This window comes from Mastomys coucha, unplaced genomic scaffold, assembly GCF_008632895.1.
Source record: "Mastomys coucha isolate ucsf_1 unplaced genomic scaffold, UCSF_Mcou_1 pScaffold12, whole genome shotgun sequence".
NCBI classification, from domain to species: Eukaryota; Metazoa; Chordata; class Mammalia; order Rodentia; family Muridae; genus Mastomys; species Mastomys coucha.
The window spans coordinates 88,331,956-88,346,669 of NW_022196894.1; the positions used below are offsets into that span (position 1 = coordinate 88,331,956).

The 14,714-nt window shown below is 43.6% G+C and overlaps 1 protein-coding gene across 1 annotated transcript in view; it reads right to left on the minus strand.

Annotated features, from left to right (window-relative positions):
• Urb1 (URB1 ribosome biogenesis homolog) overlaps nt 1-14,714 on the minus strand; it is a 61,474-nt gene that overhangs the window by 45,562 nt on the left and 1,198 nt on the right. Inside the window, exons 2-8 of the mRNA XM_031364363.1 lie at nt 11,304-11,443; nt 10,299-10,450; nt 9,182-9,314; nt 5,627-5,723; nt 3,115-3,200; nt 1,562-1,696; nt 43-167 (exon numbers count right to left, since the gene is read on the minus strand). Of these exons, the coding sequence (XP_031220223.1) occupies nt 43-167; nt 1,562-1,696; nt 3,115-3,200; nt 5,627-5,723; nt 9,182-9,314; nt 10,299-10,450; nt 11,304-11,443 (868 nt within the window). The remainder of the gene's footprint in view (nt 1-42; nt 168-1,561; nt 1,697-3,114; nt 3,201-5,626; nt 5,724-9,181; nt 9,315-10,298; nt 10,451-11,303; nt 11,444-14,714) is intronic.

Genomic DNA, 14,714 nt, shown 5'->3' on the forward strand with positions numbered 1-14,714 from the left:
CACACACACACAGGCAGGGGCTCAAAGAGCAATGTACTTTACCTGCCAGAAGTTCCCAAAGAGGCATCATAAAAACTAATCCCATGCTTTCGAGAGCAGCAGAGATCTATCAGGAAGTTATGAACGAGGTCCCTCACCATGGCTTTCCCCGCCTCTTCAGTAGACATCTAGAAGGGTTTAATAAACTATCAATTGCAAGGGTTTAATAAACTATCAATTCCTTAGTGACAGACAGCTACAGAATAAAAACTTGGCAATATCACTTGATGATAACACTAGGGATGTACTTTAAACCAAAGACTTGAGGATCAATTCAAAAGGCAAACAAGTAAACACCAGGCAGTAGATACACACTGATCAGGATGAGAGGACATTCCTAAGAAGGATGAAATTGGGCTTGTAAGTTTAAACTTTAAAAGGTTAAAAATGACTAAATTCGTCTTGTGCTTTTGAACAAAAGTCCACATTCATGAGTGCTTTTGTCAGCCTGTGGGACTTCCTGGTGAGGACCATACAACAATATGTCTAAAGCAGAACAGGTGAGTCACACCAAGATAGAAGCAAAAGTAGGCTCTCAAATACTGTACTTGCTGGTTTTGTTTGTCAACTTGACACAGGCTGGAGTTATCACAGAGAAGGGAGTTTCAGTTGGGGAAGTGCCTCCATGAGGCTGTGGAGCATTTTCTCAATTAGTGATCAAGGGGGTAGGGCTCCTTGTGGGTGGTGCCATCCCTGGGCTGGAAGTCTTGGGTTCTATAAGAAAGCAGGCTTGAGCAAGCCAGAGGAGGCAAGCCAGTAAGGAACATCCCTCCATGGCCTCTGCATCAGTTCCTGCTTCCTCACCTGCTTGAGTTCCAGTCCTGACTTCCTCTGGTGATCAACAGCAATGTGGAAGTAAGCCAGATAAACCCTTTCCTCCCCAACTTGCTTCATGGTCATGATGTTTGTGCAGGAATAGAAACCCTGACTAAGACAAATACCTATCAACTTAACAGTGAATCTGAGCCCTTACCAGCCTAGCCAAGTCCATGTTCAGAATCATCCAAGGAAAACCACAGTAAATGCTAGGCTTGAGCCGATGTGAGGATGGGGACTTTATATCAGCTCATGAACTAATAATGACAACATAAGCAAAATGTGAGCTCTTCTGGACAGAATTCTGAAATAAGAAAGTTAAACTACAAAAGCTGGGAGAAAAAATATGGAAAAAAATATGGGAGGAAAAGAGCCAAGCAAGAGGAGGAAGAGGCAGCCTGGAGGAGTCCTATAAATCTACCAGTCAGGTACTGCAGGGCCGGCCAGGGTGCCACTCCACCAGCAGATAATAGTTTTCTCATTAAAAACAAAAGTAGCATTACTCTCATTGTTCCAAGACTAGAATAAAAATCTTACAGGAATTGTATTATACCTTGCAAAAAATTAATTTAACTATATAACCATAAGTCAGAAGAAAGAGATCAAATGGTATTCCCTTAGAGGTCTGAGGTAGGGCTCAGAAGTCTTCTTATCCTGACTGTGAGGGTCACACAAGGACAAAGCTAAGTGAAACTCTGTGACTCACCTCAGCACTTCCTGGGTTTTCTGGAACGATATCTGTGATCCCATTCCAGTTGTAGAGAGCAGCTATATGGTTCAGAAACTGCCCAGTAAAGAAACGCACCTTCTGGGTTTTTGTGATGTTTTTATTGTGAATCACCTGGATACAGTAAGAAGAGAAATAAAAATGAAAGTCAATTATTTCTATATTCTACTATTATAAAAGCATGCATGCCAAGAAAAGATAATTTACCGAAGAAAAAGAAAAATAGAAAAAGAAATAATCTGCCAAATTCACAAGTATCTTAGATCACTCATTTAGCATTTGGTGTGTTTCTTTTTAGCCCCTCTTACCCCATACCCACAATGCACACTGATTATTTATGGTCTGGATGTTTCTTTTATTTTCACGGTTTAGCTTTCCTCAGAGCATCATTTTGAAGAGCAAAATGCCCTTCTGTGCTCTGACTGGACCATAACTGATACCAGGTTCCTGTGGTGTTTGTATCAGGTGATCCCACACTCCGGCTACTCCCTCCAAAGCCATGATCAGCATTCGGCTACACAGTTTTTTACCACATTTCTGTCTAGGGAGCAGGCATCAGTTCTTACATATAGGACCCACATCAAGAGCTCAGTCCCACCCAGGGCTACCCCCAAATCCCTGTCACTGTGCTTCAGGGAATTGTATTCCAAATGCATCCTTGGGTGGTTCAAATACATAATGCAATGAACGAACCCTAAGTTTAGGTATAAACATGCAAACATACATAAGACTCTGACACATCATGCCTCAAGGCTTAGCCCTTTCTCTAAGATAGCACTTAGATCACTAAATGAGTGATCTAAGATACCTGGGAATTTGGCAGATTATTTCTTTTTCTATTTTTCCTTTTCTAAGATGCACTTCTGCTGTATCTTTGCTAGCACTGAGTACCACTGTGGTAAGCTCCAATTACTTTAGGTTCAGGGTTTCTCAACCTCTACTCTGGGAGCTATTCTGTAGGATGTGTCGCAACATAGACTCTTGGTAGCATCCCACTGTGACAGTCAAAACTATCTCCAGACATCTTCAAGTGCTCTCCCCTGGTGGAGAATGGGTCAATCACCCTTAGTGAGAATCCCTGATGTAAATACTATCTGATGTGTCATCCATGCTTCTTAGCCTTTTTGAAAGCACTGGATTCTAACTTTCCATTTCAGAGGGTCAGTTTGTTCACTGATCACTGAAGGTATCTATATACAATCTGTGATCCTTCTACCAAGTTTTAAAATGTTTCTTAAAGTATCACTTGCAGTTTACAGTCCAAAATACTGCAGCTGAGTTCGTATGAATTGTAGACTGACAAGGTTTTCTCTTAGAGTAGCAAAGGGGTCAGGATGCGTGAGCCCTAGCTCTTCTTTAACCCTCCAGCCCAAAACTAACTCCCCACCAATCCCAAGTTTAAGCCTAAGCAGCTCTTGTCCAAACTAGCTCGCTCTAAGTTCAGCCCTGAAACACACTGGGGGTGGGGAGTGGGGGCAGGCCTTTATTCATTCTCAAACACAAGCAAGACACACTAGACAGTAGATACATACCTTTGTTTTCAGTGTGGACAACAAAATGTTGATGGTAGAAATCTTATCCTCCTTTATGCCTGAGCTAAAAATGCAGGGGATAAACTCTGAAAATAAATGTTGCAAAGAATTAAATAAACTCATGGTACTTTGAAATGTAGAGCAAATAATGCCATACCTGATTTAGGTTCTGTGCCAATTACACAAATTTTCAACAGTAAACTTGCTCTGTGGCACAGGGAATCAAAGGCATCTCAAGGAAAAATAATCACAGAACTTTCAAGAAGTTTGGTACTTGCCCAGTCCCATCTAGTGCTTCCTTCCATGAAGTAAAAACAACTTGGTGCTACTTGGGAGGAGACAGAGCATGGCAGCAGCCCTGGAAACCTCTTCCACTTGAAGGCGCTCAGGGATGCTTAGGATGGTCATGGGCTTTGAGCTTCATAGTGGAGTGGGAGTAGTCGGCTTGCCCTTCACTTTGACTCACCCCTCCTCTACCAACAAGACAGCTACAGACCTAGCAATGACATGGCAGAATGCCACAACAATCAGTCTCACTGGCTACACACAAGCCTAAAGAGCACACAATCCTACAAAGAGAACTCATTCTTTTTTCTTTTCTTTTTTTTTAAGTCAACGCATAAATTTCAAGCTAGCCATCATCCTCTACTCAAGGGCAAACACCGTGCCATCTGAGTTGACTGTTGCTTTCCGCCAGTTCACATGCTCTGTCTAATGTTCATGATGCTATTCTACACTCACCCACAAGTCTCTCAAACACTTACATCAGTGTGTACTGTGACACCTAGTACTCCATTTGGTTACCTCATCCCTTGCTAATGGTTAGTTGGAGAGAGATGAAGCTGGTACTCAGCTTGCTTTCTCATTATTATTTAGCGAGGGACTCAGCCTGTGGGATGGTATTGTTTACATTCATTTCTCTTTGCTTCCTGACCATGGATTCAATGTCACCAGATACTTCACACTCTTGCCATCATGCCTTCCTTGCCATGAAAGATTGTTCCCTAAAATAATACAAGCTCAAATAAACCTCTCCATCTTTTTTTTATTAGATATTTTCTTTATTTACATGTAAATTACTCTTTTCCCAGTTTCCCCTCCAAAAAAAAACCAACCAACCAAACAAACAAAAACAAGAATAAACCCCTGTTGCCTCCCCCCCTCCTCATGCCGGCCACCCCACCCTCTCCCACTTATTGACCCTGGCATTCCCCTACACTGGGGCACAGAATCTTCACAGGGCCAAGGTCCTCTCCTCCTATTGATGATCGAATTTGCAATCCTACTATACACGTGCTGCCAGAACAATCAGACCCACCATGTGCAGTCCTTGGTTGGTGGAAACCTCTCCATCTTTAAGTTGCTTCTGTCAGGTACTTTGTTACAGCAAGAAGAAAAGTCACTAATGTAGACCTTATGTATATGCAATCTTTCTCCTCCTATCATGCTCTGCCCAACAGCAACAGAGACACCACACAGCCCAGGATGACCACATACAATCTCACTTCCACTCGGACCCTCACCCACAGCATGAGGCTCAGTTCAGATCCTGGCTGAGGCAGAAGGCTTGGTCACCAATCACTTAGGCACAGGAGGACTCAAGGACTCCCCAAGGACTCAACCTAGTGCAGAAGGGTATGATTCTGGAACTCTGAGCAACTGCCATATGCTACCACAAGATAGTCATTTACTATCTTTCTGAAGCTCTTAATAAAATACTAATGTTCCCAATAACTCTGACAAGTCTTGTTCTAAGGAGGCAGTCACCAGAGGTGTTCAAATTGAAGTTCCCTTATATTCTGTTATATTCTGATGACATGGAGTACAGCCATTATGGCAATAAATTTATCTGTCTATGTTAGTTATTATGATGCAGAAATCAAACTCCTTGTATATATTAAGTAAGTGCTATACGACTGAGCTATATCCCAATCCCCCCCCCGCTTTTTTAAATGCAACCACTGGGTCTGGAGAGATAGCTCAGTGGTTAAGAGCACAAGCTGCTCTTCCAGAGGACCCAGGTTTGATTCCTAGAACCCACATTAACAGATCAAAATTGTTTCTAACTCCAGTCCTAGGAGATCTGATGCCCTCTTCTGCCCTCTGCAGGTGCCACAGGCATGTGGTATATAGACATACACACAGAGGAAACAACTGTACACATAAAAATAAGTAAGTAAAAATGTTAATTTTTTAAAACTTTTTTTTAACAATTAACATATTTTTTTAACAATTTTTTAACATAGCCCCAGGAAAACTGGGGCTATGAATTTGTGTGTCCTTTGGAACAAAAGTCATAAAGCATCCTGCCTACATCTCAAGGCTGTGCTGGGCATTCCAGAGAGCCTCAAGGGAATACCAACCAGTGCTATCAACACACAAGTGCTCAAAGACATCCTTTGAGCACTGTAGCACACACTACAGCTACAGAGGCTGTAGGCGCTTTTGGAAGAAACATTTGCGGTAGGTTTCTCTGAACTTCACACATTCCCAAGGGACAAGGCGCTCCCACCTTTTATCTCCAGCACTTGCCCGATGGTGTTGTCATCACCCGCAATGAGGAAGGAGAGGGCAAACTGGATGTAGGCCAACCGGACGTCATGCACTCCCTGTAGGAAAAGGAGACTCATGTATCATATACAGCCATTACAGACAAGAACATAGAAGGCGTGTTTGCCTCTCAGCTCAGTGTCACCAGCTGGTGGCCTAATCTAAGGCACTGGCATATGGAGTCCTCACTCTTTATGGAAAGCAAATTCTCTGCATCCTAACTCGATAAGTCTCTGCTTTCCTTCTATCAAGTCCTAGTCTCAATATAAATGTATGGCTGAAGACAGCTGTGCCCTCCCCTGACCTACAGCAGAAGTTTCTTTAGTTCATGCTAGGATAGGGACAAAGATCCTTTGCCCTGCTGGAATCAATCCCCTCTTGCTTGCTAATGAAAACAATTTATTGCATTTTAGAAAAGCCGGAGATAAAGGAGACATGGTGCTGCCTTTGATGAGCGGCCAACAAGGTGCTATCTGGTTTTTATTAGGAATTGTAAACTCATACTGAAAAGCAAAGCACAGATGATGTTTTATGTTACCAACGCATGGACATCCTGGGATACAGCTTACAGGCATTGGCATGACCCAGGGAGGCAAGCACAAAAGCTGTAACTACTAGCCAACACTTCTGGAGACGTCATGAGCCATCTCACCAGCTTCCCCTCCCAGCATTAAGATCTATTCATGTCTCAACACAAGGAAGTGAAGGCACAGATCACCACAACTGCTCCGGCACTGGCACATGCACTTAGAGTTTCCACCACTCAGACGGAAACCTTTCCAACTCCCCATTACTCCAAGAATTGGAATGCACTGCAAGAATGAAGTTAATATGAGAGAAAGTATGCTCCTGAACACCTGGCAAGTCCAAGGAGTCAGCACCCATCCCTGTCATCCAGATCACCCTGGCCCACTCGGTACTAACAGAAGAGGTGGCCGCAGTCACTGTGGACGCAGTGAGGACAGTGGCTTCATGCATGCCAACACTGAATCACTGTCATCTCCTTGCACTCACACTTTGCAAATGAGTTAGAAAAAGACTCATTATCACCACCACCATCCTTCTCATTCTCTCCATTCAAGTATTCAGATGCAGTCTGGGGCCTGGAATCCCTAGTCTCCATTTCTGTCACTTTACAATTCTCTAGACTATGAGTACACAGTAGACTTGGACAAGATCTTCCTGTAAAATCTTCCAATAAAGAATTTCTAAATGAAAAGGAATATGGTTACTGAATAGTGGTTCCCATCCTAGATCGCAACCAGCCTCAAATCTCAAGTCCTACATTGTAGAAAAACTAGACTGACAAATCTCAGAGATAAGGGTACCCACCCTCCTTCAAAAGCATGCCACTCCAACTGAAGACAGCCTGTGCCTACTCCTCATTCCCACCCTATGACCTCACAGGGATGTCACCCCAGAAAGGAAACATTCTGAATGTCTCTAGACTTGTTCTGAAAAACACTTTCTAAAATAGACTGAAACATTTGGCAAAGCTGCTCTTTGGCATAAAATTTTAACAATGCTTTCTTTGGCTGGATGAACAGAGACATGATCTACTTTCTTCAAAAACATTAAAATATACCTTACAAAACAGAAATGACTCTCCATCTCCAACAACTTCAGGGTATGATTTCATATTGGAAGGGGAAACTCAAATGCTTGAGATATTTAAAGATACCCGACAAATCTATTAACAAAATACAACAAAAATATGGAACAACAAAACAAAAAAAGGCTGGGCGGTGGTGGCGCACGCCTTTAATCCCAGCACTTGGGAGGCACAGGCAGGCAGATTTCTGAGTTTGAGGCCAGCCTGGTCTACAGAGTGAGTTCCAGGACAGCCAGGGCTATACAGAGAAACCCTGCCTCAAAAAACCAAAAAAATAAAAATAAAAATGTTTTTTGAGACTAGAAGATCCAAAGACTAAACTGGCTGTTCATGGTGAGAAATTATTAATGGTGACAGTGCCATAATACCATTGTGGTTTCATTTTTAAAGACATTATTCTGCTAAAAGTATATGCTGAAATATTTATACTGAAATGATTCTCTCTTCTGAGATCTGCTATAAAAGTCAACTGGAAAGGTGGGGTGTAAAGTGGGTAAAGGCGGTTGACACTAGCTAAAGCTGGAACTTGGGATTCCATGGTGCTGCTCTATTTTTAATGCCTCTGGCTTTTGAAAAACCTTAATGTCTGGCTGTTACTGACCACGATATACCTAAGGGAGCTTATGCAGATTACACAAGGAAAGTATAAGCACTTGCAATGGGACAGAGCCTTCCACTTTACAGATCCCAGGGGTAAAACAGCGCCCCCTGGAAGCCTGGGTGGAGCAGCTGCTGCAGCCACAGTATGGGAGAGAAAGCCTAGCTGGACTTTCCATACTGTCCTGGCTGTCTGGATGGCCTGAATACACTAGTTTATACCTTACTCAGACAGCTTGGATAACTCTTTTCATTATAAGTGCATCTCATGTCCAAATCCTTACCCACTGATGGGAATCTGTTGACGTGTTAATAAAGTATAGCACCTAAGGGACACTGAGACCTGGATTTTCTTCCTTCAGACACTACTTATTTGTAACTCTATAAACTCTTAATAGCAGGCTAGTCTCGAAACCATAAAAGTTTCGGGATTATTATGAGCCCATCAGATGACTTCCTAACAATTAAGAAATGTAATTGCCAGATATATAGCACAAGAAGCTAGCATAGTGTCTGTTTTTAACACAGGAGATGCACAGTAACACAGTCTTCCACCTCAGCCAAGGGGTGATATGTATTCTCTGTGCTCTATTCTCAGGAGGAAAGCACTCAAGCCTTGGCTGTGCACAGCACTGAGCACTGAGCACCATTAAGAGCCAATCTGGCAAGTGGGACCAGATGCTACCAAGACTTGTGGCTAGCCCCTATGCTGGGAGCTTAAACATCTTTGTTGTGTTTTCTTCTCCAGAGCCCTGCCAAACTCAAGTGTCAGCTCTAGAGCTACCAGTGAACTCATACATGCTCCTGCAATCCAAACACTCCTTCTACCATTCTCTCTGGTATGTTCAGTTTCTACCCATTGAAGATGATAATTGAGCAAAGGTCATTTACCGCAGAGCCTCAGGAGCCCTCTCTGGCTTAGAGTTGCAAAGGATTTCTCTAAAGGGGACAGAATGGCAAGAGGACTGGGATGCTGTATAAACTCACAGCTGTGAGGCAGAGAGAGGTGCCCTCCTAGACACTTAGAAGAGAGCTTAAATCTATCCTCTTACGCCAGAGAACAAAGCCACTAAGACAACCTCATCCCTTTGGGGATGCCCAGATCTTCCTCAGATGTTCTGTTGAGCCACTGGCTCCATCAAAGCTAGATTGGGAGTGGGGAGGGGGTTTGGGAAAGGCTGCTGCCCTACTCAAAGACATGGACTTCTGCAGCTGTGTGAAGACCAAGGGAAGGGAGGGGAAAAACCACCAGCAAAGCCTCTCAAAGGGGAGGGAACTGTGGACAGCCATGAAACTGCGGGTTCTCACCTTTGAATCCCTCTTGGTCACCAGGGCAAACAAGGCTTTTTTATTCAAATCAAAAGAGCTGCACACATCTCTGGCAGCTTCAGGTCCCTGGGTCACCATGGCAGTCATTAGGTCCAGGCAGGCTCGAGCCATCCTGCATAGGGACAGGAAACCAAGTGTCAAGAATAGGAGCAACACTATGAGGGAGCCCAGAGCACACCTGCTGTAGGATTTGCTACCCAAAACCAGAAAAGAGGAGAAAGCCTAAATGCTCTTCTCTTTCATTTTTGCAAAGCATAACCAAGACTTTAAAAGGAACTAAAAAGCCAAGGAAAGATAATAATATAAAAATGAAAAAAATTATTAATATTTTTATTTGAGACAGAGATTTACTATGTATGTTGTAGCTCTGGCTAAAATGGAACTCACTATGTAGAGACTAGGCTGGCCCTTAACTCACAGATATCAGCTTGCCTCTATCTCTTGAATTCTAGGATGAAAGTGTAGGTCACCATGCCCATTACTAAAGACAAAAATTTTTATCTCTCAAGTAATCATCAGTGACCGAGCAGCCACATCCCAGTCACTGTGTCTTTGGGATATAAAGGACAACTTTAAAGAGGTATCTCCAAAAATGCCATCTAGGCAGCCTTCTTCTCTGAGCTTGCCAGAACTGGTGGCTCCATGTAAGGCGCTGCTCTATACCTTGGAAAATAAGTTGCTACGATCCTCTGCACACATTTAAGGGAGAAGAAGACAGGCAATAGACATAGACCACTGTGTCAAGTGCACAGGTATTTGTCTGCATGCAGAAAACTAAAGTGGGACATGGAGACAGAAAAGGACAGAGGGATGGTAAAGTGGTCAGTGACAACCAATACAGGTCTTTCCTCTGCAAAGTATTGAGGAATACATGGGTCAAGATTACTTGAGATGAACCATCTAGGCAGAACAGGGTATATAAGGCATGGATGAGTCCCAGGATAGAGAAGAGAGCAGCCTAGAACAGAAGAGACACTTGGTGTGAGAAGTCAGCAGTGGTCCCTGCTGGTCACTGATTAAGAACGGGCTGAGTCACCATCCAAAACCCTCAGTAATAGCCAACCCACTGGTCCCTGGCCACACACAGACCGCTCACCTGTAACCAGATGCATACAGGGATTCACAGAAGAGCTTCATGTGGTTGTACAGGAGCTTCTTCACAATGTTGGTACCCACCACATGGAAATGCGTAAGATCACTGGCTGTCCTCAGTAGTATGGCCTCCAAAGCTTGGAATATTAACAGCATCTGCAAAGGCAGAACTGAACACTGTCAATCATTTCACTCGTGCCTTAGCTGAAGTTACAACATTAGCCCTTCTCCAGACCCTGGGCCACATAACAAGAGGGAAGCAAGTAAGAGTTCACCAGCCTCACCCAGCAAGACCCAGGCTCTGAACTACAAACACACAAGAGGCCACTTAGTTTCACAAGACAAAAGCAAAGGACAAAACTTGATTGACAATGAAATTCTGAAGACATTCAGTTCTACAGCCTTACAATTAGAGTCCAGTTCAATATGTGTTCTGAGTCTGTAACACACAGTAGTTCCCTAGTGTTAACAAAAACCCAGTGCGCTGTAAGAATCCATAATTCTGGGGCTGGAATGATGGCTCAGCAGTTGAAAGAACTGGCTGCTCTTGCAGAAAACCTGGGTTCAATTCCCAGCAGCCACACGTCAGCTCACAACTGTCTGCACCCAAGTTCCAGGGGATTCAATGCCTTCTTCTAGCCTCTGTGGCAACAAGCATGTGTGTGGTGTACATATATGCATGCATACATACATACATACATACGTACGTAAGTACGTACGTACATACATACATACATACATACGTATATACATACATACAGGCAAAACACTCATACACATAAAAATAAATGAAAAAACACTTCAAAAAATCTAATCTTGATTTATAACATTATTTATAAACTAGAGAGAAGTTGCTGTTTCCTACAAAGGCCACAGAAACAAAGCACTGGAATAAGAGATCACTTTCTAAAGGAAGCTGGTAATGACCGAGACATGGATATCACACTTGCCAAGCTCACTGCTATACAACACTCACTTTTCTTCATCATGCAAGTAAGAAACAACTTACTTCACTCTCGGGACGCTTCTCTCCACTCAGAAGCTGGAAAATTTCTGCACATTCCATGGAAATCTTGATGTAGCCCTCAACAACATCACACCTATCTTCCTGTGGTAGCTGCTTGGCAGCAGAGACGAAGGCTTCCAAAGCTGAAATAGGAGTTAAGAGATGTGTCAACAGGACAGTCTCCTCAGAAACCATCACAGCCACACTTTTCTTGTTCAGTGACTCCCACACACCTCTAATGGACCCAAAGAGGCAAAGAACCCACTGAACTGAAGATTCATGTTATGGCTGCAACTCCTACAAGGCTATCTGAAGACAGGACTTCTAAGAGACAATTAAGGATAAGTGAGGTTATCAGGTTGATGCCTCAGTTTCACAGGATTGATGTCCTAATAAGGGACACCAGAGAGATCTCTGAAGAGGTGAGGTCTTATGAGGACACAGTGAGAGGCAGCAGTTCAGGAATAGCCTCCATGCACATTACATTGGGTTCTTCCCACCTAGAACTGCAAGAACATAAGCACCTAGTCCAGTAGCTCTGGCAGATGAACCCATACGTATATTATAAAAACACTCAAATGAGGCCAGTTTAAGAAAGAAGTTGGTTGTGGGCAAACTCATGCTGCAATCCTGGCGCTAGCCCTAGAAGAGCACTTGATTCTGCAGGTGAGAGCCATAAATTGTACAGAGTTAACTACATCTTTCTTTTTGGACAGCAGCTCTATTTGGCTGACTCAAGCTAGTCTGTAACATCTGGTCAGGTATGAGGAGCAAAGAGCAAGGCTGTGCACTATGAACACATCATATAAGAACATACAAATTAAAAATATAAGTTTGTGGCAAACAACTGGACCTATATCCTAGAGTGACTGCCTATTAGCCTATATCCTATTAGTGACTGCCATGATGGTGGGTAAATCACTGAATGCTGAGTTCTGATACCTTATCTATAACATGAGCAAGAGCAAGGAACCCACCTACCAGGGCTTATATAAAGTATAAAGGGGCTAATTCTGGTATTGCATACAGCACAAGGTAAACCTTCAAAGCCTGCTGCACTTAGGTGGCATCTACTCACATTCAGGCCTCTGCTAACCTCACAAGGCCTTCTCCAGCCTCACCTCACAGTGAGTATAGCATGTCCCCTGCAACCATACTCGCTCCTTAAAACATTCTCAAGCAATGCTGCTGCCCTAGGCACCTACAGCACAGCCAAGTGAAATAGTGAGCAAGGGCCATGACATCTGAGAGAGGTGGCCCAGTGTGACAGTGGCTCTATCCCTCAGGTCTCCAAAAGTCACTCAAGATACCTACTCCTCTTCTTCAAGACAGCAAGCATAGACTCCAAGAGACAGTAAGGGCTGCCACTGCAGAGAGAGTGGTGCTAATACAGTATTAAAGAAACTTTCCAAACTAAAACTCCAGGTAGTGCAGGGTCTCCTAAGGTGGAAACTACTCATCTATTATTACACTTGCCAGCTCAACAGACATCTTTCCAGTACATCTTTCCAGTCACTATTTACTGAGCTCTTACCACATACAACAGACCTGGGATGTGCTGGTGAATGAAGTGGAAATGGTCTCCACCAACGTGATACAACCAATGATATCCAAAGGTACACAGATATGTATTAAGGACCTACCAGTTCCTTAAGACACATACCACAAACTAGTGAGTACTTTGCAGACAAGACGGGGAAGAAATGGTTGTTAAGAGGTTATAACTGTAGAATGTGATTTTGACTAGGGGCTGGGGAGGTGTCCCTAAGTAAGGTTGCACCTGATACTAAAAGAATGAGTTGGGGCAGGGGTGAGACAGTGCTTCGAGTCACTGATGTGAAAAGTCCCTGGCCAGGGGTCAAGGAGACAAAGTGTGAGTAGGTGGGTACACTGGGGTTGGTATTTGGGAGTGGGAAGGAGGTCTGAGATGGAGACAAACAAGTAGGAAGGCTAGATGAACTAATAGTGGTGATGACTTGGGCTGTTAAAAGTGCAGTAGGACCGCATCAAAGGATGCCATGAGAGGAGTGACATGAGCAGACTGGCAGTTTCAAAGAACACCTCATCTTGCATGTATGATGGGATGCAAGGAAACAAATGTAGAAAAGATACCAAGCCTGGGCAGCTCTGGCCATTATCACAGAAAGACTAGTGGTGCCTGGACTAAAGTGACCACGAAGGAAGTACAGTGGAACTACAGACTCCAAAGACACACAGGAGACCACTAAGCCAAGGGATGACTGAGCACAAGAGGGCTCTGGAAGGAACATCTAGGTGACTGGGACTGCCTGGTACTGCAATGAGGAACAGGGATAACATTTAACCATCACCAGTGAAGGGCAAACATTTTTAAGAACCAGACTTAAGCAGATCCTTCTTGATCTAGAATCCTGACTCACCGGTCATCACTTTACCTCTGACACTAGTCAACTGAGCAGCCTCCCTCTGCAATGGAACCCCACAGCTCCTCTCCACTACACAAAGGGAACAGCTACAGCAACCTTAAAATCCCTAACACACACTCACCAATCCAATCCTTAATAGCATTCCCACAACAGAAACTCAATGTGTACCAAGGAGGGAAAGGGAGAAAAAATCCTGACATTATATTCGAATAAAAATCTCCAAATTCCTATGTTCATTTTCATCCACTGACTTCAGCTTTGCCACATCTTTCAATCACTTCACTTATCATATACCTGTCAACCTAGTGTCCCCTGAAATGTAGACAGAGGCTATTCTTTCTTTTTTTTTTCGAGATAGGGTTTCTCTATATAGCCCTGGCTCTCCTGGAACTCACTCTGTAGACCAGGCTGGCCTTGAACTGAGAAATCCGCCTGCCTCTGCCTCCCAAGTGCTGGGATTAAAGGTGTGCGCCACCACTGCCCAGCGAGGCTTTTCTTTCAGGAACCAAGCTAGCTCTTTTCTTCTGCCAGAAAGGCTCCTATCCCTATACAATTCTACAACTTTTTTTTGAAAATCTGCTTCCTTGAGGAAGTGTTCTTTGATTTCACAGGTCAAGGCCCCAGGCCCATTAGGCACAATGGATAGCTGGCTTCTTTCGGAAGACCTGTGACTATGTGACCATGCTGATCACCTGCTTTCCCAAACTATCAGATTCACAATGGCAAGACCTGGGCCAGGGTTTTATTCGCCCATTATATCTCTACCTAGCAAATAGCAGCTGCAATTAAATATCGAATAAATGTGCGAGGTGCTCGCTGAATTCTGTGCTAACAAAGGTATCCTCTTCTAAGCAAACTACCAAAGCTAGGCACCAAACGTTTACAAATAAAAATTGTAAGAAAAAAATTAGTTGAGAATACTTTTTGAGAGGCCGGGTAATGGTGGCGCATGCCTTTAATCCCAGCACTTGGGAGGCAGAGGCAGGCGTATTTCTGAGTTCAAGGTCAG